We start from the raw sequence: 24,823 nt of genomic DNA on the forward strand, positions 1-24,823 counted from the left end.
ATAATAAAAAATTATTAGATATTAAGATAATTAGAAATATTTAAGATTAAAACTAACAGCTATTAAAAAAAACTAAAGTTATATAATTGAGAAAAAAGAAATAGAAAAAATAATATCCTCTTAATTCTTAAAACAAAAACTTACATGCTAAAAATATTTTCCAGAAAAAAATTTATCCATAAAACATTAAAAGAGATAATGTCTATTAGAAACGCTCTTAAAAATGCCTATAATTCCATGCCGAAGTAAAATCAACATAATTGACAAAAAAATTCACAATTGAGATTTATATATATTTGGCATCTCTGTATGATACATGTTTTGTAAAAAAAAAAATCTAAGATAAATTTCGTTTTATCTCAGTTATATGAAATTCTTTTTTAGCGTAGCGTTCATAACATTAGCAATAGAAAGAAAAAAGTTAGCAAACTACTTTTCTCGGAAATTATCGTGAAGCACTTAACATTGTTTTTTCAACTCTCATAGCAGTATAAGAAACAAAGATTATATGCAAAAGCAAAACAGAAAAAAATGTGAAAATCCAGCTTAATTTTTGAAAGTTTTTAAAGACATGAGTTTTTTGAAAAAGATACTGCAAGATAGAAACCAAAACAAAAATCGTTCTTAATTTTTAAAAAAAAGATTTAACGATAAAATCTTAATTTAACCTTTTTCATATTGTTGTAATTTTAGAAAAAAGTAACAATAAAAGAATAACGTCCTTTAAAAAAATGCTGTCATAATAAAAACGCTGATAAAAAATTAACTAAAAAAATGTCAAAAGTGAAATAGAAAAAAGTTTTTATTTCTGAAATATAACTTTAGCTTTGAGAATCTCAAGTTTTTTATATCACTAGTTAACTGTGTTACTGTACAACTAAAAAAGAGACTTTAAAAGAATTAAGTCTATTAGAAACGCTCTGTTAATAAGCTTCGCTTTAGTTAAAACAGAAAAACAAGCGAAAATGAAACTAAAAAAGTTCTTAATTTTTAAAACATTAAGTGTTTAAAAAATGATAAAATTAAGTTGACTGAATATAAATAAAAAAAATCTGTGTTATAAACCCCTTGGTTCAGTATAAAGTAATCTAGGTACAATTCTTCAAATTTTGCTTTTCCATGTGTCTTTCAGAACATTAATTGACAAGTTTTATGTGTAAAAACTATTTCTAATAATGTTTAGTAAAAGTTTTAGATGATTATTTATTAAATCTATAAAAATTTCTCCCAAAAAAAATTTTTGTTGAAAATTAATTTTCTAAATAATACTTGCCAAATGTTAAGCCAATTATTCGAGAAAAGGACCGAATATTCGTTACACCCTATTTCATATTTCACTAGGATTCCAAAAATATTAAGGCTGTTGTTTAGAAATCAGCTTATATGTTCATTAAAATTTTTGAAAAAAAACATTTCTTTTTCAATTATTAAACACGAGAATATCTACGAAGTGTTGAATTTTAAAGAATATATCAAAATTATTGAAGATTAAATTCAGAAATTATTTCAGTTTTTCACTAAATATAAGCCCAATTTACTTGCAAACATTTCAATCATGAAAAGACATGTTTTTACTTTTGAGTTACACATGTACTTAGTCATAAGTAGTGTTATTTCTAGAGTTAGGTTATTCAGGCAATGGACATAAATTGCACCGACTTTCTTAATAAAAAAAAAGAAGAAAATTACCTTGGCAAGACGATTGTAGTTTAAAAACTTAAATACACTTCTGTGCAGTAAAATGCAAAAAGTTGAAATAAATTAGACATAGATAATTTCTTCATAGTTTTATTTTAAGATAGTTTTAGATCAACCAAACAGACAATTTAGCCCACTTTGCAGCTGCTTACTTATTATTTAAAATCTACTTTATTCTAATGTAAATTTAAGTGTTAAAACCTAATAAAAGGAAATTCGACTTTTTTTTTTTTACAAATCACTTTTGCAATTTTTTTCTGAAATATTTTTATATCAATAGATTTGTTATTGTAAATTGCCAATTTTTATAATTAATATTAATTTTGGTAGTCTTGCTTGCAAATAATAAATGAGGATGTTAAAATATTTTATTAACAGTCATAGATTCTGCTCGAAGTATAATAAAAAGTTATTTATGTTACTGTAGTCCTTGAGTATGATTTAGCAAAATCAGCGTCAACTTTTACATACCTGTGTATCGTTTTTACTAGATTTATTTCTATTTAATACCAACAAATGTGTGCCAATTATTGCTGGTATTGATACAATGTGTCGATTATTGAGCTGCACAAAAAAGGGGGAAGGGAGAAATCCTTCATAATTTTTTAATTGTTGGCTAGATTTAAATGAAATATGAGGATTGGGCATGTTAGCTTGTCTTCTCAAGTCCAAATTTTAACAAAAATATTGAATCACAATTTATCGATTACAAATTCCTTCTGTTCGAATAATGAACGTACAAAATATTAATGTTCGAAGACTTCCGCAAGTTTTGCAAAATTTACCTGTTCCTTTCACCACTGATGATCAACATATCAAACATACCAGAAATTAGATCCGAATATCTCTATTTAGTTATAAAACCAGATTTTTTCGAAAATTTAATTTTTTATTTCGTATTGCTATTTATCATCAGGTTCTAAATTCTGCTTTCTACTCATTCTTTTCCTTTATGGTCCAAATAGCGTTAGTTACAGTTGGAATCACTGCTACTATTATGTATGCTAGAACCATATTGAGTAAAAATGCTTGAAAATAGTACAAAATGAGGCTGTCTTTATGGAATATTATTTCTTCAGATAGTAAACAGCTAGCTACTGAGAGAAGAGCACACAGTAGTCTCTTCCTTATGGTGTATTCTAATTGATAATTCTTTTCGAAATAGGAGCTATTGAAACCAAAGCCCATGCCTAACATGAAACCGCAGTAACGCATCATGGAGTATAAGGGTGTAGTATCCAGGTGGATATAGTTTTCGTCAATGCACCATTTGATGGCTTTGTTTATGGTCCACATGGGATCTGTCCCTATAGTCTCCAGAAATGTGTAAACAAATGCAGCGCTAGCCATCATCCCTGCTGTTATGGTTGAATATTGAAGGATGTTGCACTTGACCTGATTGATATTTTCCAGAGACACAGCTACTGCCCAACCTGCCAAAAATTTGAAAAAATTGCATTTAATATTGTATTTATTTAAAAAAAAAATGGGGAGATTTCCGTGTCGTGATCTGTTGTTGAATAATCGCTAAGACTTCGAAACTTCCGGGCAGTGGCCCGCGAGAAACTAAAAAAAAAACATCACAGAAAGGGACCAACTCGAAAGGTATAACTCGTAGCTACCCCCGGGCACACACCTACATGTTTTTTTTTTAAAAAATTTGCAAGTTTAAAATCTGTTTGGCACCTTGGCGATTGTAGTTGGCGCGACAGATCACGATACGGAAATATCCCCCCCCCCCNGAAAAAAAACAGCCCCCCCCTCCAATTTTTTTTTTTTTAAATTTTGGGGAAACTGTTAAATTTTCTATCATCGAAAAAATATTCTTTCAAATATAATTTCTGTTTAATATCTCAGAAAATATCGCACCAATTTGGCATCGTCACCGCAGTTTTTTGTAACCCACAAGAGTCGAAAATTGGTCGTTGACCAAATAACTTTAGCGTGTTCATAGCACCGATGCAAATAAAATTGAAATGCAGTCCATAAGTTTTTATTCATTTGTTATCAAACGAACCAGCATAGAAATCAATTAAATTAGTATCGAACAAGTTCAAATATAATTTCCCATATTTAAAAAAAAAAAATGAACCTGTATATTTCATAATACTGTAGATTAAGTAGAAAGAAAAACAGTTAATATTTTTATGAAAGCACATGTTCTCTTAAAATCTATACAAAGAGTAAGTTTATTTGTATTTATATATATAACACGAGTTTTCAATTGAAAATTGAGATTTGATTCCTTAAGTATTTAATACAGAGCTGCATGTTCAATCACATGCTATTCTCCTATTACTATATAATTAACTATTATTAAATTATTATGTAACGTTTGTCGAAAACGTTGCATAAATGTAAAATCTTCTGATTCATAATTATGGTGAAATTGATTTTTATGTGTTTGAGAAACAAATGAATTATTTTTCCTTTGTATATTAAATTACAGGTGCTACCTTCAAATGAAAGGAATAAATAAGTTAAATTGTCTAATGTGAAACTGTCAACATAAACCTTAATGTGTTTTCAGTTCTCAATGAATATAATCCGAGAATAATTCGCGTGTGTTGTTTTTTATGTTAAATTGTTTTTTTAATTTTTTTATACTAACCATTAATTCCATTCAATGAGCACTGTTTCCCGAACTTCTCGTTAAATACTGTATTGCAATAGAGCATTATAGCGCAGTATTGAATTGAACAGTTCTACTGTACCATAACCATGTAGAGTAGGTGGTTATGGTACACCTTCTTGTAGGTGTTGACTGTACTGTGTTAAAAAAGATGTACTACAAACTACATTATATTTCGCACACGCTGTATTTTATGATTGACTCAACCCGCGGATAATTACGGTTTTCATGCATTTCTAAATAATGAAAACTAATATTACCTAATATTATGCCAAATATGCACTGGTGGGGAAAGTGAGCTGCAATGAATATTCTGGAGGTACCGATTGCAGTTAACAAAAGAAAATACACAAACCAACATGTTTTTGAGATTAAACCGTATCTGAAAGAAAGGACAACTAAATTTAGTATACTTTGTCTATAGACAGAACTCCCCTCACCACAAAGTCTAAAGCCGTCTGCTGCTGTGGAAACTAGAAATAGCGCATTTTTAAGGACGGGAGCTTCTTTCTCCCTTTCTGTCACCGACCCGAGCCAAAATCTGTCTTAAATTATGACACAACTTGAAATAATTAAACTTCGTTACCATTGTCACACTACTCCAGACGAATGTCTTGAAGAGTTCTTTAGATAGACAAACTATATCTATTCTTTATATTATTGAAGTATCGTTCGTTAATATAAAAGTACAGATAAACGCAAATTTCAGGTGGAAAGAATTTTGCTAATTATAAAAATTTAAAGTGATTTAAAAATAATTTAAGTTTTACCTTTTTTAAACCGGTTCTGAAGTGAAATAAATTTAAATTCGGCACCATAATTGTATTATGAATTTAATACAAGTCTATAAGTATTTTTTAAATTACTATTAATGTTTTAAAAGAAGAAAAAAAATGTGTTAGTAAATCTGAATGGAAGAAATAAAAGAGAGCGTTATTTGAAACTTTGGTACTTAAGTGAAATCCTTGATATGCTATATATTACTGCCGACCATTTTCACTAAAACCAAAAAAAAAAAAAACAAAAAAAAAAAAATAGCTCTAAAAAACATGAATTTTTGCCAACATCTGAAAACTATATACCAAATACATGGTGGTTATTTTGATAAACCATACAATTTTGATTATTTTTTGTAATAATTTCATTATAATGATAATAAAATTATCACACTGAGGTAAAAACCATGGAATAGCAATATACAAATGGTAGTAGTATCATGTAGAAAATGTACATACGGGTAGTACAATGGCAGGACTTTTATTTGTGTTCAAGTTATTCATCTGAGAATGATTCTGGTGCAATTATGACCACGAAACGAGAATAGACAGGCTTTGAACGTGGAATGGAAGTTGGAGCTAGTGGGAATTACGCATTTCTATATCTACAATGTCAAGCCGAGAATACCTAATTTCAATCATAGCCTCCCACCGTAGTGCCATACCAAATGCACTTGATGACCGAGAAAGTCTACGTATGCATAGAAATGTCAGTGTTGGCAGACAACATAACGTGAAATAATCGCAAACATCTATGTAGATTCGCTATGGCTCAGGGGATAAAGCGTTCGCCTTCCAATGAGGTGAACCGGGTTCGAATCCCAGCGATGGCTGGTCGATACGAATTCAGCATTCGGCTTGTACCGATCACAGTACTGATTTGAAATATCCTCAGTGGTAGACGGATCATGGGTTAAAGTCCTCTTTGCCATCAGGCTAACCTCACTTTTACCTGAAAGCTGTTTATACGAGTATAAGCAGCATTTTTACCAAATGAGGTTGCCGCACTGCCGAAGAAATATGAAAACCGATTGGTGAAAATTACTATTGTCTTGCAAAAAAACTCACCTATTAGATACTCGTATTCTTGCGAAGGCGGTAATTGCAATCGATGAAAATGCTCCCGTGTCAAGCTAAACTGTGGATATTCGGAAATATGGTGCTTCGTAAGCAAAAAATTATTACTGTCTGTCTAAATTATACAAGATACTCATATTTTCATCTGAAGAACATTTTTCATGTGTATTTAGCGTATAGTGATTTATCTCTTACCTATCTATGCTACTAAAGTTGTTTTTCTGCAAGAATGTCTGTATGATGACATACCAAACGGAAGCTGTACTTTGAGAATGACCTGACGGACTTCCTATTTTAGATAAAAATAGATTTGATGCAATTTTGTTTAAAAACATATTATAAAGAAACTGTTAAAAGACAAATGTTATAGTTAATATACGTGGAAAAAGTTACACTTTTGCTTTTTATTCGAAAATATTCACCTTAACTGCGTTGAAATGTAGGTTGGCTATAACTGGATACCTGTAAGAGACGCCACGAGTGGCATTTGTTTATGCAACGATTCAGCAGCCAATCAGGTTCGACAGACATGCGTGACGTCGCTTGCAGGCATCCAATTAAATATGATCCGAAAAGCGTGATAGTAAACCAAGCCTTGTAACTATAACGTTTACACGCCAAACACAACCGCGTGATTAGGCCATAACATGTGATTTCAGCAGTATTCTTCTCAAGTTGAAAGTACCCAAGTAATGTTAAAATGTTTAACATTAACCAAGCCTTATAAGTATAACGTTTACACGCCAAACACAATCACGTGATTAGGCCATAACATGTGATTTCAGCAGTATTCTTCTCAAGTTGAAAGTACCCAAGTAAGGTTAAAATGTTTAGATCAATGTAGAATTTGTTCTGGTAAATGGATGTCGATGAGGTTTGGAATATACGTTATATGATATACGACGAAAATAATTGCCATAAAAATAGTCTATATTTTCACCAATAGATAGTCTTTCTTATGTATAACAAAAATGGTTTTGCAATATGTTAAAAAGTTAGTAATTAGATTATTTGCATAAAACGTAAAATCATTCTGCTTCATGCCAGAAAGAACGAATGCTATTTGTAAAGTTGTTTTATCTGAACAGCAATAATCTGTCAATTGTACTGGTGGTCGAAATTTAAACTATTAGTTAATTGAAATTTTTTTCCCCATGGTTCATATAACATCTATTCAAAGTTTCATTGATGTTACCCATACGGAATGGACTTTACATAGTTCTAAATTGAGTAATTATACTTACATATTCATAGTATAGAATAATTTATGCCTATAGTATTTGACGTTATGTAATTAACTACCATTGGCAACAATAATAATTTAAACAGAGTATGTTTTTCCTTCAAAACGAAGTTTAATTTATTTCATTTGTTTCACCTTCACATTTCATTTGAAGTAAAGGGAAATGTAAGAAAAGTTGTTCGATAATACTATTATTTTATGCATGTCATTTAAATAATAAAAACTACATTATCATGGTAATTGCGATTTATAAACGATCAGTAAAGCTCATCCGTGTAATAAAATCGTACCAAAATCAAGTTTTATTCGAATTTATATAGTCATAGTTTAATCGAGATTATATAGAACGTTTCACCTGGAAAAAAAAATTGCAGAGTGAAGATCGATCTTACCTGGTCCAGTTTCACAGGTAATCGGAAATTGGTGTAAAAAAGGTATTGTTTTCCCAGTTGTATTATAAATTTGTGTTTCATGGACCCACCAATACGGTCGTTCTCCGTGTAGTAACCTGTGAAAAGATTCAATTTAGATAAATGATTGTGTAGATTTCAATATACTTATAACACTTATATTTAAAATTAGATCCATTATTTTATTTGTTTCATGTGTACTTCGTAAATTTTTATTTTTGTCTCAAATCATTACTTAAAAAATTGTATAACCTGAAAAAAAATGGTAAGAGGTATTGCATAACAAAGCAAATTCTTTTTCGAATAAAAGCTTTTTACACTACATGTATCAAAATCAATATAAGAACTACATAGAATTTTATCTTATTTTTAAATCTGCTTAATAATTATGATTGCTCCCAACAATAGAAAAACTTTGAGTGTACAAGGAGAAAATAATTGCCAAATCATTCAGTAAATTCAAAAGTATGCTTCATTTAAAATCAATGCGAGAGAAAAATAGTTTATGGTAACTTAAAATATATCTTGTAAATTTTCCTAATTCTAAGTTTTCCAAACGATTATCAAAAATTATAAACAAACATCCATATGCTGCAAATTCCTCAAAAAAGTTCTTGGCTTCATTGCTGCACGTATATCAAGAATTTGATCGACAAATGTTAATCAATTATCTAAAAGCAAACTATAAAATGAAACCAGCGGAAAGTTTTTTTTTAATCCTTTGTTTGCAAATGTTAATTAATTATGTTTAATGCCAAATAAGTAAAAACTTTATAATTTAATGCAACCTACAAACTATTGTTATTAAATAAGTTCTCATAACCTTAAAAATATTTTTGTTAGACTTGTTTTTAAAAACAAATTTTTAATATTGAAAGCTGTTTGGTTAAAAAAAATGATATCGGGTATCGCATAAATTGCCATTGATTTGAAAAATCAATGTAGAAAAATGGAAATGCTCAGTTTGCTGCGTTCTCCTGGGAAAACAAGTTTTATAACTGCCCAATTTTCAAAATTTGATGCAAAGTTTAATAACAGATGGCACTATCTTCTGACTAAAAAAAATTTCGATACAGTATTTTCAAAGTAATAGAAAAATCATCAGCGTGCAGTCTGAGGGCAAAATTAAAATACGCCATTTCAGATATTTTCACTTAAATTGATTAGAATTGCATCAGAAAACTTTATTTAATATACAGTTTTTCTAATTTAGAAGCACCTTGTTGGCAAAATTTTCAACTTGATAAAAGTGACAAGTAAAGCTATGATAACTTTTTAAATCTAATTATTTCACAAAGTAGTTTTTACATTATATTTATTTATAATATTTACTTTCAATAGTTAAGATTAATTTCAAAGGCAAGAAAAAAGTATACATATCTAGAATTTTGAGATTTTGTCAGATAAAAATACCTTGTCTATCACCCCCTGTTTTAGTCTAAGAGAAAAAGTTTGCTTCGTTTTATTTTAGTAAATTTTAGCTTGCAACCAATCAGATATAGTTAACCATATGTCGTAACTTTCTAGCGAAGTTAGATAGCAAGAACTCTGATTTTTGAAGAAAGTAGCCAACCATACATTTTCAAACGTATTATGTTTTTTTTTTTTCATTTCAACTCTGTAACGAATGCCTTTCTTTAAACTGAAAAGTGCTCATGTGGTAATTTTTACCATGCGTTTAGATGTGCAATCTTATCAATCTTTAATTTTATTTCTCGTGCGCACCTCCCAAATTTTATTTTTACATGCAATGATTTCTACGCAACAAATTAAATTGTAGTACAATGTTGAGTTCTTGAGACATGGAGGAAAAATTCGAAATTTAATTTTACCATACTTCTTATGAGCATTATTATTTAAAAAATCTTGTACTTTAGTTTTCCTATATTTAACGTAAGAAGGGGACGACTTCAAACAGTTTAAGTGATTACTGACCACTTTAAAAGATGATTGCTCCATTCCATCATGATGACCACCCACATTAACCTTCTTCCAGCTTTGAAGTCCAGAGAGAACAAGATGGGAGCATACAGAAGAAAGGCATAACGAGGATCGAATACATTGGAAATACTGATCATTACATCCTTGTAATTCATAAACCTGCGGAAATGATTATTTTTACCTTTTAGACGTTTTTCTGACATGAACATATTGGTTTTATATGCGTATGAACTGCATATTGTGAAATACTACTAACTCGACACACTACAAGATAGAGAAATTGAACTTCAAAGTTATAGAAAAAATTCATAATCTCTATTCATATTTTTATCGATGCCTTTTTATTTTGGTATCTTTTCTTAGCCCGTTGATCAAGTTCACTAAAGTGCTTCATAATCAAAGCTTTAATTATGCATTTTTAGAATTTTTGTCAAAAATGATGTAAATAAAATGGAAACACAAGGGGCACCAAATTAATCGTTAAGAAAAGAAGAAAAAAAAAGAAAAAAGGCTCGAAAACGGATGAATTACTACTGAGAAAAGGCGTGAATGAAACCTTAAAACCAATTTGATTGCCAAGTTGAGCTTGGAGGAATTTCAAATAATCGCCTTTTAGCTACCCTAGTTGCCTCGGAAATCAAAGTCGAGCTATTTTCACACTCAGAAATCCTACTGTAGCCGTTGATTGGACACCAGAAAGGAAACCTTCTAAGATGTAGAGCCAGATTTTTAATCAATGCGCAATATGATGGAAAAGGAAAGAAGTCATATTGTATGGGCTAGGAAGATTTTCTAGTGTTACGCTTAATTGGGCACCTGATGGAAAACGTCAAAGAAGTATGTCCAGTTATAATGAGCAGGGTGATAGAAAAGGAGAGAATTGATATTGGATGGATTAGAGAAAATTCATTGTATTGCCCTTGACTGGACTCCTCTGAGTGAAAATGTCAATGTGGTAAGTTCAAATTTTAACGTTGCACAAGATGATGGAAAAGGAGCAAACTGTTACTGTATGGATATGAGATTGCCCTTGATTAGAGCAGAGAGAAAAGGTTAAAGTAGTGGGTCCAGATTTAATCAATGTGCAAGATGATGGAAAAAGAAAAAGAGATTGACTAGAAATTTTTATGTTCTGTTGCCCTTGATTGGGCTCCTGAGAGAAAATGTCAAAGGAGTAAGCGCAGCACCGTGTAAGACGATGAAAAAGGAGAGAAGTGTTGCTGCATGGGCTAGAGAAAATTCTTTGTGTTGACTGTGACTAGGCATCACAGGTAAGACTTCAAAGAAGTAAACTCAGATTTTTTTAAATGAGCAAGATGATGTAAAATAAGAGAAGTGTTATTGCATGGGTTAGAGAAAATTCTTAACGTTAACTGTGATTGGACACCACAGGTAAAACATCAAAGAGGTAAACTCAGATTTTTTTAAATGAGCAAGATGATGTAAAATAAGAGAAGTGTTATTGCATGGGTTAGACAAAATTCTTAACGTTAACTGTGATTGGACACCACAGGTAAAACATCAAAGAGGTAAACTCAGATTTCATCAATGAGCAAGATGATGGAAAAAAAGAGAAGTGTAATTGAAAGGGTTAGAGAAACTTTTTTGTGTTGCCTGTGATTGGGCACCACAGGTAAACTCAGATTTTATCAATGAGCAAGATGATGAAAAAGGAGAAAAGTGATACAAGATGTACTGTAGAAGCGGATAATTCCCGATGAAAGAAACTTTTGAAGACAGCTTTGCCTTGTAACAAGTTGTAGAGCTACAGAAAAAGATACTAGATGGGCTATCCAAGTAGCTGGTAGATAAGAGGCTAGAGTAACTGCGGCCGTAATACCCAAAAAAGCAGCGAAAAATCAGACTGAAGGCTTATGTGCCCAGGGCTAAAGAGAATCTATGCATGAATTCTGATGATGATATTTTCTGTTGTTAAGCGCTGAAATTCTTTTTTATAAAATACGTTTGATTTGCTGGCATCATAAGGAAATAATTTTTTTCCTATTTAGTGCAATTATTTTACTGATTTACGATTTTAGAAATCCTTAATTATTTTATTTAGTGCTGATTTATTTAGGACTGAGATTACTGATAAAAGCTGAGGAAAAGATATTGATGTCACTTCAACTGTGACATTAATATCTTTTTATTTGCTTTTGTTTTACAGATTCTTAACCTGAACGAACTCTTTGCACGTTCTAAATCAAGGGTTTCCAACTTACATGTGGCCGGAGACCGCAACTAAAAGCACCAGTCAAATGGCGGGCCGCAACTTTTTCAAAATTCTGTACAGGATTCTTTTATGTTTGATTTATCATTAAATATTACTCTCAGATTTTTATCAAAGTTTTTTTAATATTAAAAAGAAAAATAAGAAGCATTACAAATAATGCTTGTTATGTATCATTTTGAATCTTCTCTTAATCAGCAACTTAGTGACAAGATTTTTTATCTTTTAAATTTAATTCTGTGATAAATTAACATTTATTTCGATTTATTAGGAATTATAACAACAGCAAAAAAATTCTCGAGCATCTGAAATTAAAATTTTTGTTTCTCTTCCGCTCATGCGATATTCAATTCAAGGAATTTAAATAAAACATGATATTCATTCCCTCTTTTATGCGTTTTAAAATTGACAAATGTAAATAATCTCGTCCAAAATGAGTGGTTTCAAAAACTTAAATGGAAGAATGTCTTCGAGAAAATTTCTGATACGCAGATGCTAAATTATATTCACAAAATGCAAAAAAACGAAATAAAAAAGAGCAACATACACGATTATTTTTGTATTTGAATAAATATTTTCTTGGATGCAAAACTTGGGAAATTAATTTTTTTTTCAGCGTTGATATGTTAAATTTCACAGAAACGAAGAAATAAGTTTTTTTTTTCAAACGAAAGAAAAGTATTTTAAACCCATGTAGATTTTTTACGAAAATTGTCCCCCAAAAAACGACAACTAATATATTTTAGTTCGCGGGCCACAAAAAAAAGGCTTCGCGGGCCGGATGAGGCCCGCTGACCGCCAGCTGTTAACCACTGTTCTAAATCATCAAACAGCACTAGACACAAAATCAAAATCAGTTTAAAAACGTAGACGCCAAATTGTGCGAAGGTTTGTGATCTGCTTAACTAAAAACACTTACATTATCTCAGCTTGCTTTAACTAGAATATAAATTCTTCTACCCTCTGTTAGATCATATTATATAATTAGATCATATTATAAGATGTTTAAATTAAGAAAAATACTTGTTACCTTGCTTGGATATATTCTATAATATGTACATCTTTTTCATAAAGTATATCCATTGTCCAGAGTGCTCTGAAAATGTATAATACGAGTATAAGCTGAAACATGTACAACCGTGTCTATAAAAATTTGGATTAAATTAAAAAGATTAAAAAGAAATTTTCTAAAGGATTAAATGTACTATTTGTGCTTACTATTCATATATTTCACAATTACTTACATTTAATGCAGTTGACTTCAAAAAACTTCCAAGTGCGCGTCATTATGGTATCTCGAATAAAATTTATTTATTTTTTTTGTTAACTGTAGATTATTAAGTCAGTTACTCTTGTGAAAAAATTAAAATTTACTAAAACAAGTTAAAAATATACTTTTGTGAAATTTGTGCATTTCTAATTGGTTAGTGCATTTCTAATTGACAATTCGTAGCAAAATTGTTTTGAAAATAAAAACCATTTCATTGGTTTTCCAAAAAATTGATGTTAAAGGACATATTTATTTGAGAAAAACTAATTATTGATTACTTTTTTCAACTTGAAAGTTGAATAGTGAGAAACTTATGCTATTTAATTGTATTTTTGTATAGAATACTGGACAAGAATATACCAATCGATGGCACATTGCTTTACAAAACCATCAATGTTAGAAATACAGGGCAGTGGCTTACGCATTCCTGCCTGGTTAATTATTCCAATCAATGCAACTATTTTACTTAATACACAGCTATTAACAGAAATCTATGTCTGTATTATTAAAGAATGCGAAATAAAACAGGAACACCAAGTTTGTAACACCAAACAATTACTATTAACTAATACTAATCCTAATCATGTTAATTAAGAGTATAAAATAACCATTTGGTCTTGTTTACAATGCCTAGGCATTGGGAGAAATGCTTAATCATTTTATACTGTGCTAGATGATTTTTGGTATTGTACACCAGTATTGTCCAACTGCAAAGAGCCCACGGGCCAGAATTCCGGTCACTGATTACCTGGCGGGCCGCATTTTGAAAAAGTTGAACAATACCCTCTTACCTCTTATACAATAGCAATTAATAGTTGAATTATTAATTATAAAACAATGGAACAGAAGGATTATAAAACAATTTGCTTACATTTTAATGGGAAAACTGAGGCCGATCAGACTGAATAAGAAGTTGGCGGGCCACACAATAAGTGTTGGCGGGCCGCCAATTGGACAGCCCTGGTATACACTGTTGTATTTCTCACTTTGTAGGTTGCGTATATGAAAAAAAAAATTTAAAAAATGGGACAGCTCTCCGGAGACCATTGCAAACTATTCTGACTATGCCGTTCGAAAACAAACTGAAAAGTTTAATCAGTTTTTATCTTAAGAGAAAATTGGAGATATTGTTATCTTATTTTTTTATTATAAATATGCGATTTTGAGTAGAAATCAAATGTTTTGAAACTAATCTTTTAATATTTAATGCAAAATATTTTCCAACTGACAATATTTGTGTAACTTTTTCATCAAAATAAAATTTTTTATAAAACCTATATTTGAAAATTGGTAATTTGGTTTGTGCATTTTAAATAGAACTATCAAACCAGATGCAGAAGAAATGTTTCTTTAGTTTGTAAAAATTGCGAATCGTACTTTATTATTCTTTAAAATTTTAACTTGTTTATTATAGTTTGATTTTTTAAAAGAAATATTTGAAATATTGATAAAAGAATTATTATTAAATAAAGAATGATGACGTCATGTGAAAATTATGAATGAGATACCTGCAAATGGCGTAATGTGAGTATCTCGATCCCGATTGACTATAAGAAACGTGGTATTTGTTTACGTTAGCAACTGTTCTTTTCATTCTATTTCGAGTAAGCCAAGTCCATAAAGTATCAATTCTCTTAAATATCCGTAATGAGTCTTAAATAATAAGTCTTAAGTACATTCCATATTCTTTCACAAAAATTTCAATTCCTTCACTATATATTTCTTACTTAACACATAGACAGGCACGAGGAAAATAAGCAAACTAATTATGCATCAAAATTGGCAGGTACACAAAAAAAAAATATATACTACGGCTACAATCAAATAGATAAACAAATATAAATAGCTAAGTTAAGTAAAAAATGTAAACGAGAAAGAATATGTCAATGAATTCCATGTGTGGTACGGCACTGTAATTTATTAACTTCACGTTAATTAACATTCCAACTTATGTGGAGAAACCTAGCTCAACTTTAATGCGCCATTTTGCTTATAAACGATCAGCTGACGTTGACGTCATGGGTCACATATGTGGATATCTGTGATTCTTCTTCCTGAAGTGCAAGTAACCAATTGTATCAATCGAAAATTCAACAGCTAAACGATTAACAGCCGTCAAACATAAACGATAAACTTTTCAAATGTTGAAGAAATTTGGAGTGGACTCCAAAAATTCCGTGCTATGAAACAGATCCATTCCTGTTATCAATACGTATTTAAGTGATAATAACAGAAACGAAACTTTCTTAACTTTTTATTTGGCTTTAGATCTAATTAACAGATCTCGTAAATGAAACCGGTCTCCTGGTACAAAAAAAATCATTTTAAGTTTCGTTATTTTATATTTCGAACTAAGAAATAATTACATACTTTCTCTGAATAAACATACCTTTTTTCCCCCTACAGATTTGGAATCTTGACCCTCAAGCTGGGGTAGATATATAACAGTCGTTGAACAGCCAAACCAATTTAGTGGGTTACGACTACTAATGTCCAAATCCGTAGCCTTGTAATTTTAAACCCAATCCAGATGACAAGGGAACTCCTAGAGCGAGTATTGGGAGATATTTGCCTTCTTGGAGGACTTTTTTGATGGAGCAAATCGCATTTACGTTGCATGGAGAGGAAGACCACGAGAACCTCTCGCGATTAGCCTAACGGCAAGGGGACTATAACCCATGATCCGTCTACCACTGGGAATATTTCACGTCAGCACTGTGGTCAGTGCAAACCGGATGCAGATTTCGTATCGAATGGGATTTGAACCCGGTTCGCCTCGTTGGAATGCGAACGCTCTATCCCCTGAGCCATCGCGGCTCCGGTAGTTGCTATCCGAAAAATAAGGTTCAAGTAGTTTGGTCAAGAGAGTGGCCGAAAGTTTAGAAATCCATCACGTTAATTTTACTTCTTGCGTATTTCGCCACATTTTAAGAAATTTTGAAGCGAATCGAAAAATTTGTTCCCACAATTATAAAATTCGTTTATTCAAAGATAATTTCAGTGCCCAAAACAATTTTAAATGATTGTTTGTTATTATTTTATTTAATAACAGTCGACTTTGAATTGCGAGTTATAAAATTTTTTACATCGTAATAAAAAATGTAATTTTAAATGATAAAGTACATCATTTGAACGAAGTCGCTAATAGTTCTTCAATTCGATTTTTCGATTCGCTTAAAAAGTTCTTAAGATATGGCGAAATATGCAAAAAGTAAAATTAAGATTAAAAGCAAAAATTTTCAGAAAACATAGAGAATTGTTCAGTTAAGAAATAATTACAATTAAAATAATTTATTAGAAAGGTTGCATTTTTGTGTTTATAATAGAATTGAGGGAATGTTGACAGTTTTACAGCTCACCTGAAGGAAGGTTAATTTTTTTTATTTTCGAAAAACCAAAAATAAATATTAAACAATTTAAATAGAAATTTATAATAGCAATAATTTAAAATACCGAATCAGGAGATAAAGCATTCGCCTCCCAATCAGGTGAGCGAGGTTCGAATCTCAACAGCGACTGGTCAGTGCGAATTTTTTCTACCGACTGGCACCGACCACAGTGCTGACGTAAAATATCTGTAGTGAGACACATTATGGGTTAGAATTCCCTTCTCATCAGGCTAACCATGAGAATTTTTCGTGGTTTTCCTCTGCATGTATCGTAAATGCTAGTTAGTTCCATCAAAAATCCTCCCCATAGACTAGTTTGTCCCAATGTTTGATCTGGGAATTTCCTTGTCTTCTAGGTTGAGTTCAAAATTACAAGGCTACGATGTTTAACATTGATAGTCGTAAATTCAGAATTGGGCAGGTTATAATATTAAAAAAAAAATTAATCATAGCAATTAAATTCTAGAAAACTCTAAGAAAATTTTAAATTATTAAACTCAAAAAACTTTTAAACTTACCAAATGCTATGATTGGTTAAATTCTTCTTGAAGACACTTATTTTATCACATAATTCCACACCTACACATACACTTTTATTGATTTTATTCGGTTTTAAACCAATGATTGAATAAATAATGCCTTTTACTAAATCTTACTTCTCGAATTCGATAATGGATATGGCAAGCCTTTCACTTCAAGAGATATTCTTCATTCATTGTGTAAATCAGATATTTATAGATCCAAACTCATTATTGTATATGTTTTTGACTGGTGCGCGAATGCCTCGTAACTCTCTCTATTGATCTATTTTTATAACTTTATTGTTCTTTGGCATAACTGAAACGGTATACTCTACTTTAAATCGATATAAAATATTCTTTTTGTTTCATATTCCGTGAAATGTATTTCGAGAATAAAGGTTGAAATTACTTTTACACTCCGTCCGTTTTATGTTTGTGTAGTCTCTCTCGATTGTTAAAAATTAAGCGTTTGAATTATTGATTGTTATGATTTGTTTTTGGCAACGCTATTTAGTAATTCTCAACGCTTTATNAATCAAAAACTTAATCTTTTTAAGCGAACATAAAATATTTATTTCTTCTCTTCCAGATCAATGTAACGGATACTTTCTTTTTATTTCATTATTATGCAGACATATAAATTCACTGTCGCCTCTAATCGAAAACAAAAATCTATTTATAACTTTTTATTCTAATTTTCCAACGGCTAAATGTTTCGGTTTCATGGTTATATTAATTCACATAAATTTGTTCTTGCAGTTATAGTTATGTGTAATTTAATGAACCTTAATTTGGTGACACAGGAAAGTCAAAATCCATTCATCTAACGAGAATAAAATGTTTAAGTGAATATTGTATTCGATAGTTAACTTTACTAACCCCTTAACGATCGGTTAATTTTCAAGAAAACGGTCATAAAAGTGTCTATTTTTTTGACTTTTGTATTTGTATTACGTATTTGATTAGTGATGCCATCTAGCCTAAAATAAATTAACTATCTACAATTACCTTACAAATATCCTGGTACTGCCATCTGGTGTGTAAAAGGAGAAATAAAATGTTTTCCGAGCAAAAGAAATGAATTAGTTTTATTCTTATTGGTGCGTTGCTACTAAATACTCCAGCCCGTCAATATCACGGGAGCGAGAAATAGAGGACGAAACCTCACCCCGTCATTTTCACGAAAGCGAGAAGGAAGGGGCTAAAGTCAAAAATGTACATTAGACCTAATTCCCTAAGGTCAACTGTTAAACCATCTATCGAGGCAAAATTTCTGAATGAGTGAGCATGCGATGTTTCAAGAGAATGTTTTTTTTTTCTTTCTAATGCCAACCTGGAGAATGACCTTTCTTCATACAAGCATCTGAAGGGCAGATTTGCTGGCCACTCTTTCAGGGGTACCACATTAGGTAGGTCAACGTTGCTCCTACAATAAGGACAGATAGTACAGAGAAGGAGTGAACATCCGTGCCTTGTCCGGGATTCGAACCCAGAACCTTCGCAAGGTCAGTTCCCTGAACCCTACACAGGCCGGTCGGTGTCTAAGTGAATGTATATGTAGATAATTTTCTAACCTCTTCATTATCTTCGACATATAGAGAGGAATTTTACATCATATATGTAAGAGTTTAATAATCACTTCGTTTACTGTGAAACAGATCCGTGTTGTATGTTTTTTTACTATTTTCTTTGATTATCCAAAATTTGATGAATATTTAATTAACAATAATTAGTTGCATGTGTTACTTAAAATAATAAATTACTCAGATGTTTACTTAAAATAATAAAACAAATAATTCAGCATTGTCATGAGTTCTTTATGAGCATTGTTTGTGTAAAGTATAGTGCATAGTACAGGGTAAATGCTAAGTATAGTGTTAAGCTTTTAGTTATTCTAAAGGGTTATTAGGGCATTCTTAATTTAAAATGAAAACAAAACAGTACATGATATTAATGTGATTTTTTTCTAATTTAATTCTTGGCTTTTGTATGACATTATTACTTAAAAATGATTTCAAGTAAACGCTCAACTCTGTATCTTTTTCGTTTGTTTTTAAATTAATCTCCAAATTTTTGGGCACTTTTCCACATAAATCAACAGTTATTTACCAAAATATATGATATTGATGTTTTAAGATCATCGAGTATCAGCAATTATTTAGGAGGTCCTTATTGTTACCATTTGATTCAAATCTTTGAATTAAATAAAAAAAATTGTAAGCTCTGTGAGTCGATTTTGTGGAAATAAATTCCACGTATTGTCTAACATGAAGTCCGAATAAGTTCATTAGTTTCGTAGCAAATTATAAAAATGTCTATACGCTGCGTATTGCAAATATTTTACTTTCTATGAAGATTTTTCAAACAATACAAAACATAAATGTCAATTTTTGGAGATAATCAAAGAAAAAAACAGGGTTTTTATAGTGTTCAAAAAATATTCGGTATTATTCCAATATGCGATTTAACTGTGCAATAGACATTTATATTTAATAGTTGAGTTTTTTTTTTCCTTTTAGTTTTGCTCTTTAAGTTTCACTGCCTGTAATACATTTGCCTCGGATAAAGTACACTGATGTTTTTTTAGGTTAGGTACCAGGTTTTGATATATGATGTTTTTAAGAGTAAATGCCACCAACCGATATACACAGCACTGATGTTTTTTAAGGTATATGGATGATGTTTTTTAAGGTGAGTACCACGGTTCGGTATACTCTACCATACTATACTATAGTAGTAAAACTAAACTATAGTAGCCGTACTCTAAAATTCTATACTATTGATCCGTAAAATGATTAGATCGCATATTGGGACAATACTAAATATAAAGTAGTAATTTGATCACATTTTGTTACTACTTTCTTATAGCAATATCTGTTTTTAAGAATATCACTAATAAGATTATACTTCTAGTGAGTTAACATTATTTGCTATTCCTTTGGTAGAATTTTTTCGAGCTATCTGCGAAGAAACTCTCTAGCACTAATATATTTCTTCAAGATACTTTTAATAATAACAAACATATATGGTAGTAATTTAAAATAACAACCGCGCTGTGTTTACAAAAAAGAACTATATAATTAATTTTTTTTTAAAATTGAACATGTAATAATTTGCTGTTCTAATATTATGAGTGATATTCTCGCATTTTGTTGTGGGGGGGGGGGAGAAGCCCAATTTATTTCCTTCTTCGCATTTTGTAAATAATCATCACAATAAAGAAAATTATTAAACATCATGAAATTCGTAGTAGGAATTTGCCGGAAAAAAAGGACGAAATGATGCGAATCGGACTCCTCAAATGCATGTTTCTTTTCAAGATTAGGTTGTTGTAATGAATAATATGGTAAAAAAAAAATATCGGATTTGAAAACTATGGCAAAATTAATAGCAATAACTGCCAAAAATACCGTAGAATTATTGCTTTGATAAGTAAATACACAAATGCACGATTCGAATTGTCCATACTGTTTGAAATATATCGGGATAGTTTAAATCCACGTGAAAATCAATATCAATAACTGCAAAAAATGCGATCGAAACATTACATCGATTTACGATACTATCGGTGTAAATTGAGCGCGTCAAAAGGTGATTATCTAAATACGTGATTGAAATAGTGAGTGTAAATTTCTTTAGAAGAGGAAAGTAATTTTTTTTTTAAACTTATCAAATGAAAACTCTTTCTGCAACATTGTGCAAGAGTGTCACCGTGTCACTGTGATTTTGCCTCGGACAAAGAAATTTAAGCAACGTTAAGAATTAATCAATGTTCCATTGACATAAATGAAAACTTATTAAATTCATTTTCATTTTGCACAATACCCTTACTCTCTCCTTTAAAGCTCTCTTAATAAACTAAAATGTAACTTTTCAAAACACACAGTTTCTTCATTGAATAAATACATTTACAAAAGTTTCCAATATTTATTTACAGTTTAATAAACAGCACTTTTTTTTATATGTATCCTTGGTATAACAAGAAACATAAGAAAAATGCTTAAATAATATTTACTCTATATTACACAAATACAAAAATGATTTTTCTTTCAATTGACAAACTCATAATCATTTTGATATCGATATTCATCTAATTGTTTAAAAAACTCTGACATTTTCCTGGACATATTTCAAACATTACCAGAAGTAAAATTATAAAAATTTATGAAAATAAATTTTTCCTTAACTATGTTTCAGAATGTCTTGAAAATTGAGATGAATTTATAAATCCTTACTTTTTTTGATTCATTATTAAAATAATTTATTCACAAAACGAAAATTTTATAGTAGTTCATGACAATTTTGAAATTAATGAGTGTGTGTGTCTATTATTAAATTTTAAAACCACAAAATATTTTAACTTTATGAAAGAAGCGTACCATTTCATTTAAAATTAGGGTTGCTTATACAACCTGAGGCCATAAAGAAGCTATAACTCACAAATTATACAAATTGTACCTTAGCACTGACAGTTTCATACATTACAAACAATTAGAAATATGTACAATATTTACATAGATACAAAAAAAGATAAGTAAATAATTGTGCGATGCGGAAACAACTTTCCTTATACTCATGCTGAATGCTTATACTCACACAATTTTAAGTCTACTCAATAAGTACTTAAGCAAACATAAGAAATTTTAGATATTGAATATAAAGTAAATCCATCAACTCTTATATGAACTATGAAATACGACCGAATATACCAACTAAACTGGCCTTTTGTCTTATTATTATGGGTTTGATTCAAAGATAAAATGCTAATAAAAGTTAAAATGTACTTTTTTTACACTAAAATTTAAAAAAAATCAATGTATGCACACACAATTTAAGAGTAACACCAGTTCCCACTCTGATCATTAGAGCTTGAAGAGTTTTAAATAAGTTACCGATTCATTTACCATTACAAAAAAGTAAATTTTCACTTGCAATACGTTATGTTAGATTCTTTAAATTTACCCTGTGAGAAATTTTGGTAAGTGGGAAAATCCAATGTACTGCTACCTTAAAACATTCCAAAATTAACTATATCATCTAGTTCTTTAATCTAATTACGATACTGTGGGGTACAATTTAGGCGGAAATATGGTTCAGCTTAACATTTTATTAAAGTTTTAGCAACTTCACACAATATTATAGTTCAAAGTATCAATATTATGGTTTAAAGTTATATTGATTTTTTTAGCGAAACGTTCAAGTTATTCAGTATTCTTAGTCGTTGCTTCCAATAATAACTGTTCACATTAGGTAATGTTTATGGTTATGTGAACTGACTAAAAACAATTAAAAAACACCTAGACATCCTTACACTAGAAATAATAGAACAGAAAGAAAAACTAAAAACGAAACAAATAATAACATTCATGAACTAAATAAAGAAACAAAAATAAAATAATTTCAACAAAGCCTTCCTTCTTTTAGGAACTTTACATCGCTAATTAAAGAACGAAAAGTTTCAAAACTCTATTGCGACTTAAGCTTCTTGGTGGAAAATTTGGCAACAATATTAGGTACGATGGCAACCATTATATATGATAGAAAAGAATTTAGAAGGAAAGCTTGAACGTGAAGCAAGAGCATGCTGCCCGGAATCAGGCTAACCTTTTCTGATAGTTTGCAAACGCCGACAGAGAGTATGGCACAGGCGATTTTCATGACTAATGAAAACTTTCGCTTAGAATTGTCTTCAAAGCTGTTGCTGTTAAATCCAAAACCCATACCAAACATAAAACCACAATAGCGCATCATTGAGAAAAATGGCGATGTATCTAGAAGGACATATTCTCGTTTGACACACCATTTGATGGCTCTGTCCACTGACCACATAGGATTCACACCAATGGCTAGAAGGAATGCGTACATAGAAAGTGCACTGCCCAGGATACCGGCCGTAATAAGGCAGTAATGGAAGATGTTCAGTCGTCGTTGGTCTATGTTGTCAAGGCTCATTGCTACTAAGCATCCTGTAAAACAATAAAACTATTTAAATACGCATATAAAACATCACATATAAAACACACAAACTAAAAACGTCACAATTTAAATACACTGCTTAAACACTTTAAAAACAAGAAAACAAATTTTAAATAGAAAAATTATAGAATTCCATCTTGATTTTTATGAAACTCTATTCCATAAAAATTATAGAATTCCATTCTATATTTGCACGAAGTTTCAGTTTGGCAAATTTCATCAGTATGAAGAACACAAATAGGAATGCAGTAAGACTTGTTGTCAACTTGCGGTGCATTGCTTTAGCAATCAACTAAGACAGATGGTCAACTTATTAAGGAGGTTAAGACATTTTTTTCAAACATTTCTAACATCATGCTATTTTTATATGCCTCTTGCTTTTTCTTTATTTTTTTACGTTTTTCGAATTAAAATAAAGATGAAGATAATAAAAAGTTTTTCAACTGACTTTAATTTTTCATTTGTAACGTGTAATATTAGCTGTAAAAAGTACATACATTCCCGTGCGCCAATACTTTTCACCATAATTTAATCTGGAATTTTTCAGTCTATCACAATCTTTCTAATTTTACTATCATTATTTAGCTATTACATCAACTAAATTGTCACTGCTATTGTGTCATTGATAATAGTATAGTGTAGCGAAACAGATCATTTTTATTCATTTTTATTAGCATTACAATGTTTACTTGTGTACAAGTAAAAGAGATTTTTTTTTTTGTTTCGTTGAAGCTATTTCATTATTTGGTTCGATATTCAAATTGTAGTTTTTTTTAAATTTGGTATACAAAACAATGTTATTAAAACTTGTGCATTATTTCGAAATGTTAACATAAGAAAACTTTAATATGTAGCAATGATTAACTAATCGTTGATAACACAGAGGAACAAATTTTTTGTTGCCTATATACAAATGCTTGATCTTGTCTAAATCGGGTGTGGGGATTTCAAATCTGAAATTAGTGTTGCTCCTGAAGCTGCAGATTTTTTTGAATGACATTTTTAATCTATTTTTTGTCAAAATGTACAATTATAAAAACTTTTATAGAACAGGGAGTCACGTAAATTTTGTGACAAATTTCTAGGGGAGTTCAGGCATACGTAAGGATTAAAACTGCATAGAAACCTATATTTGTTAATGCCTATTATGACCAGTTCCCTATTATGACCAGTTCAAAAGTCTTCGAAGAAACAGTTTATGATATGAAAGAGCCCCTAGTGGCCCGTATGACGACATTTCTGAGCATGAGTTCCTATGTAGTTCTAATTCTGACGATGAGTTCTAACTCCCCTAGAATCTTGTTGCAATATTTTTGTGATCCATTGTTCTATGTTTTTTTTTTATCTTTTACATTTCGACAAAAAGAGTATAAATGTCATTAAAAAGAAACTGTATGTTAGAAAAAGAAACCGATTGCAGACTTAAAATCAGCAATGTGAAAGTACACAAGAGCCCTTAAAAACTATACTGCAACTGAAGTAAAAAAAAAAAAAATTTTTTTGTCCATGGTGTAATTTTTAAACACAACAACAAATTTCTAATCTCATTCATACCTGAAAACCAATTATCACTTTTAAAATCCCTTTGGTGTTAACAATCAAATTTCATTCATGGCCTTATCAGTATTTACTTCATTCCTCTTAACATCAAATATATATA

General features: G+C 30.4%; 2 protein-coding genes across 8 annotated transcripts in view; both read right to left on the minus strand.

The window, feature by feature from the left end:
* Positions 1-1,772: 1,772 nt before the first annotated feature.
* LOC107454347 (glucose-6-phosphatase 2) lies at positions 1,773-17,451 on the minus strand. 4 transcript variants are annotated; one of them, XM_071178797.1, is made up of 7 exons: positions 17,323-17,451; positions 13,038-13,103; positions 9,772-9,936; positions 7,819-7,934; positions 6,379-6,472; positions 4,591-4,712; positions 1,773-3,131 (listed from the first exon to the last, which is right to left on the minus strand). In XM_071178797.1, the coding sequence occupies exons 2-7, from the start codon at positions 13,088-13,090 to the stop codon at positions 2,632-2,634; spliced, it is 1,050 nt and encodes a 349-aa protein (XP_071034898.1). In that variant the 5' UTR covers positions 13,091-13,103; positions 17,323-17,451; the 3' UTR covers positions 1,773-2,631. The 4 variants fall into 4 exon arrangements, with proteins under 4 accessions (XP_071034898.1, XP_015927005.2, XP_015927001.2 ...); XM_016071519.3 differs by having other exon boundaries at positions 17,185-17,449; XM_016071515.3 differs by lacking the exon at positions 17,323-17,451 and adding an exon at positions 14,149-14,339.
* A 3,649-nt stretch (positions 17,452-21,100) lies between these two features.
* The window catches only part of LOC122272281 (glucose-6-phosphatase catalytic subunit 1), a 15,762-nt gene continuing 12,039 nt past the window's right edge, over positions 21,101-24,823 (minus strand). For all 4 annotated transcript variants that reach the window (XM_043055744.2, XM_043055742.2, XM_043055741.2 and 1 more), the window contains exon 7: positions 21,101-23,153. In XM_043055744.2, coding sequence (XP_042911678.1) covers positions 22,654-23,153 — 500 coding nt within the window. In that variant the 3' untranslated portion in view covers positions 21,101-22,653. The remainder of the gene's footprint in view (positions 23,154-24,823) is intronic.

The sequence above is a fragment of the Parasteatoda tepidariorum genome, chromosome 3 (assembly GCF_043381705.1).
Source record: "Parasteatoda tepidariorum isolate YZ-2023 chromosome 3, CAS_Ptep_4.0, whole genome shotgun sequence".
NCBI classification, from domain to species: domain Eukaryota; kingdom Metazoa; phylum Arthropoda; class Arachnida; order Araneae; family Theridiidae; genus Parasteatoda; species Parasteatoda tepidariorum.

Excerpts from the sequence above, each read along its gene's own strand:
- LOC107454347 (XM_016071515.3), bottom strand. The coding sequence starts at position 14,324 with ATGGTCTCCGGAGAGCTGTCCCATTTTTTAAATTTTTTTTTTCATATA. Across the intron at positions 7,935-9,771 it reads AGCAATCATCTTTTAAAGTG|GTTACTACACGGAGAACGAC; the intron begins GTCAGTAATCAC and ends ATCTTTTCACAG. Across the intron at positions 3,132-4,590 it reads CATATTTGGCATAATATTAG|GTTGGGCAGTAGCTGTGTCT; the intron begins GTAATATTAGTT and ends AATTTTTGGCAG.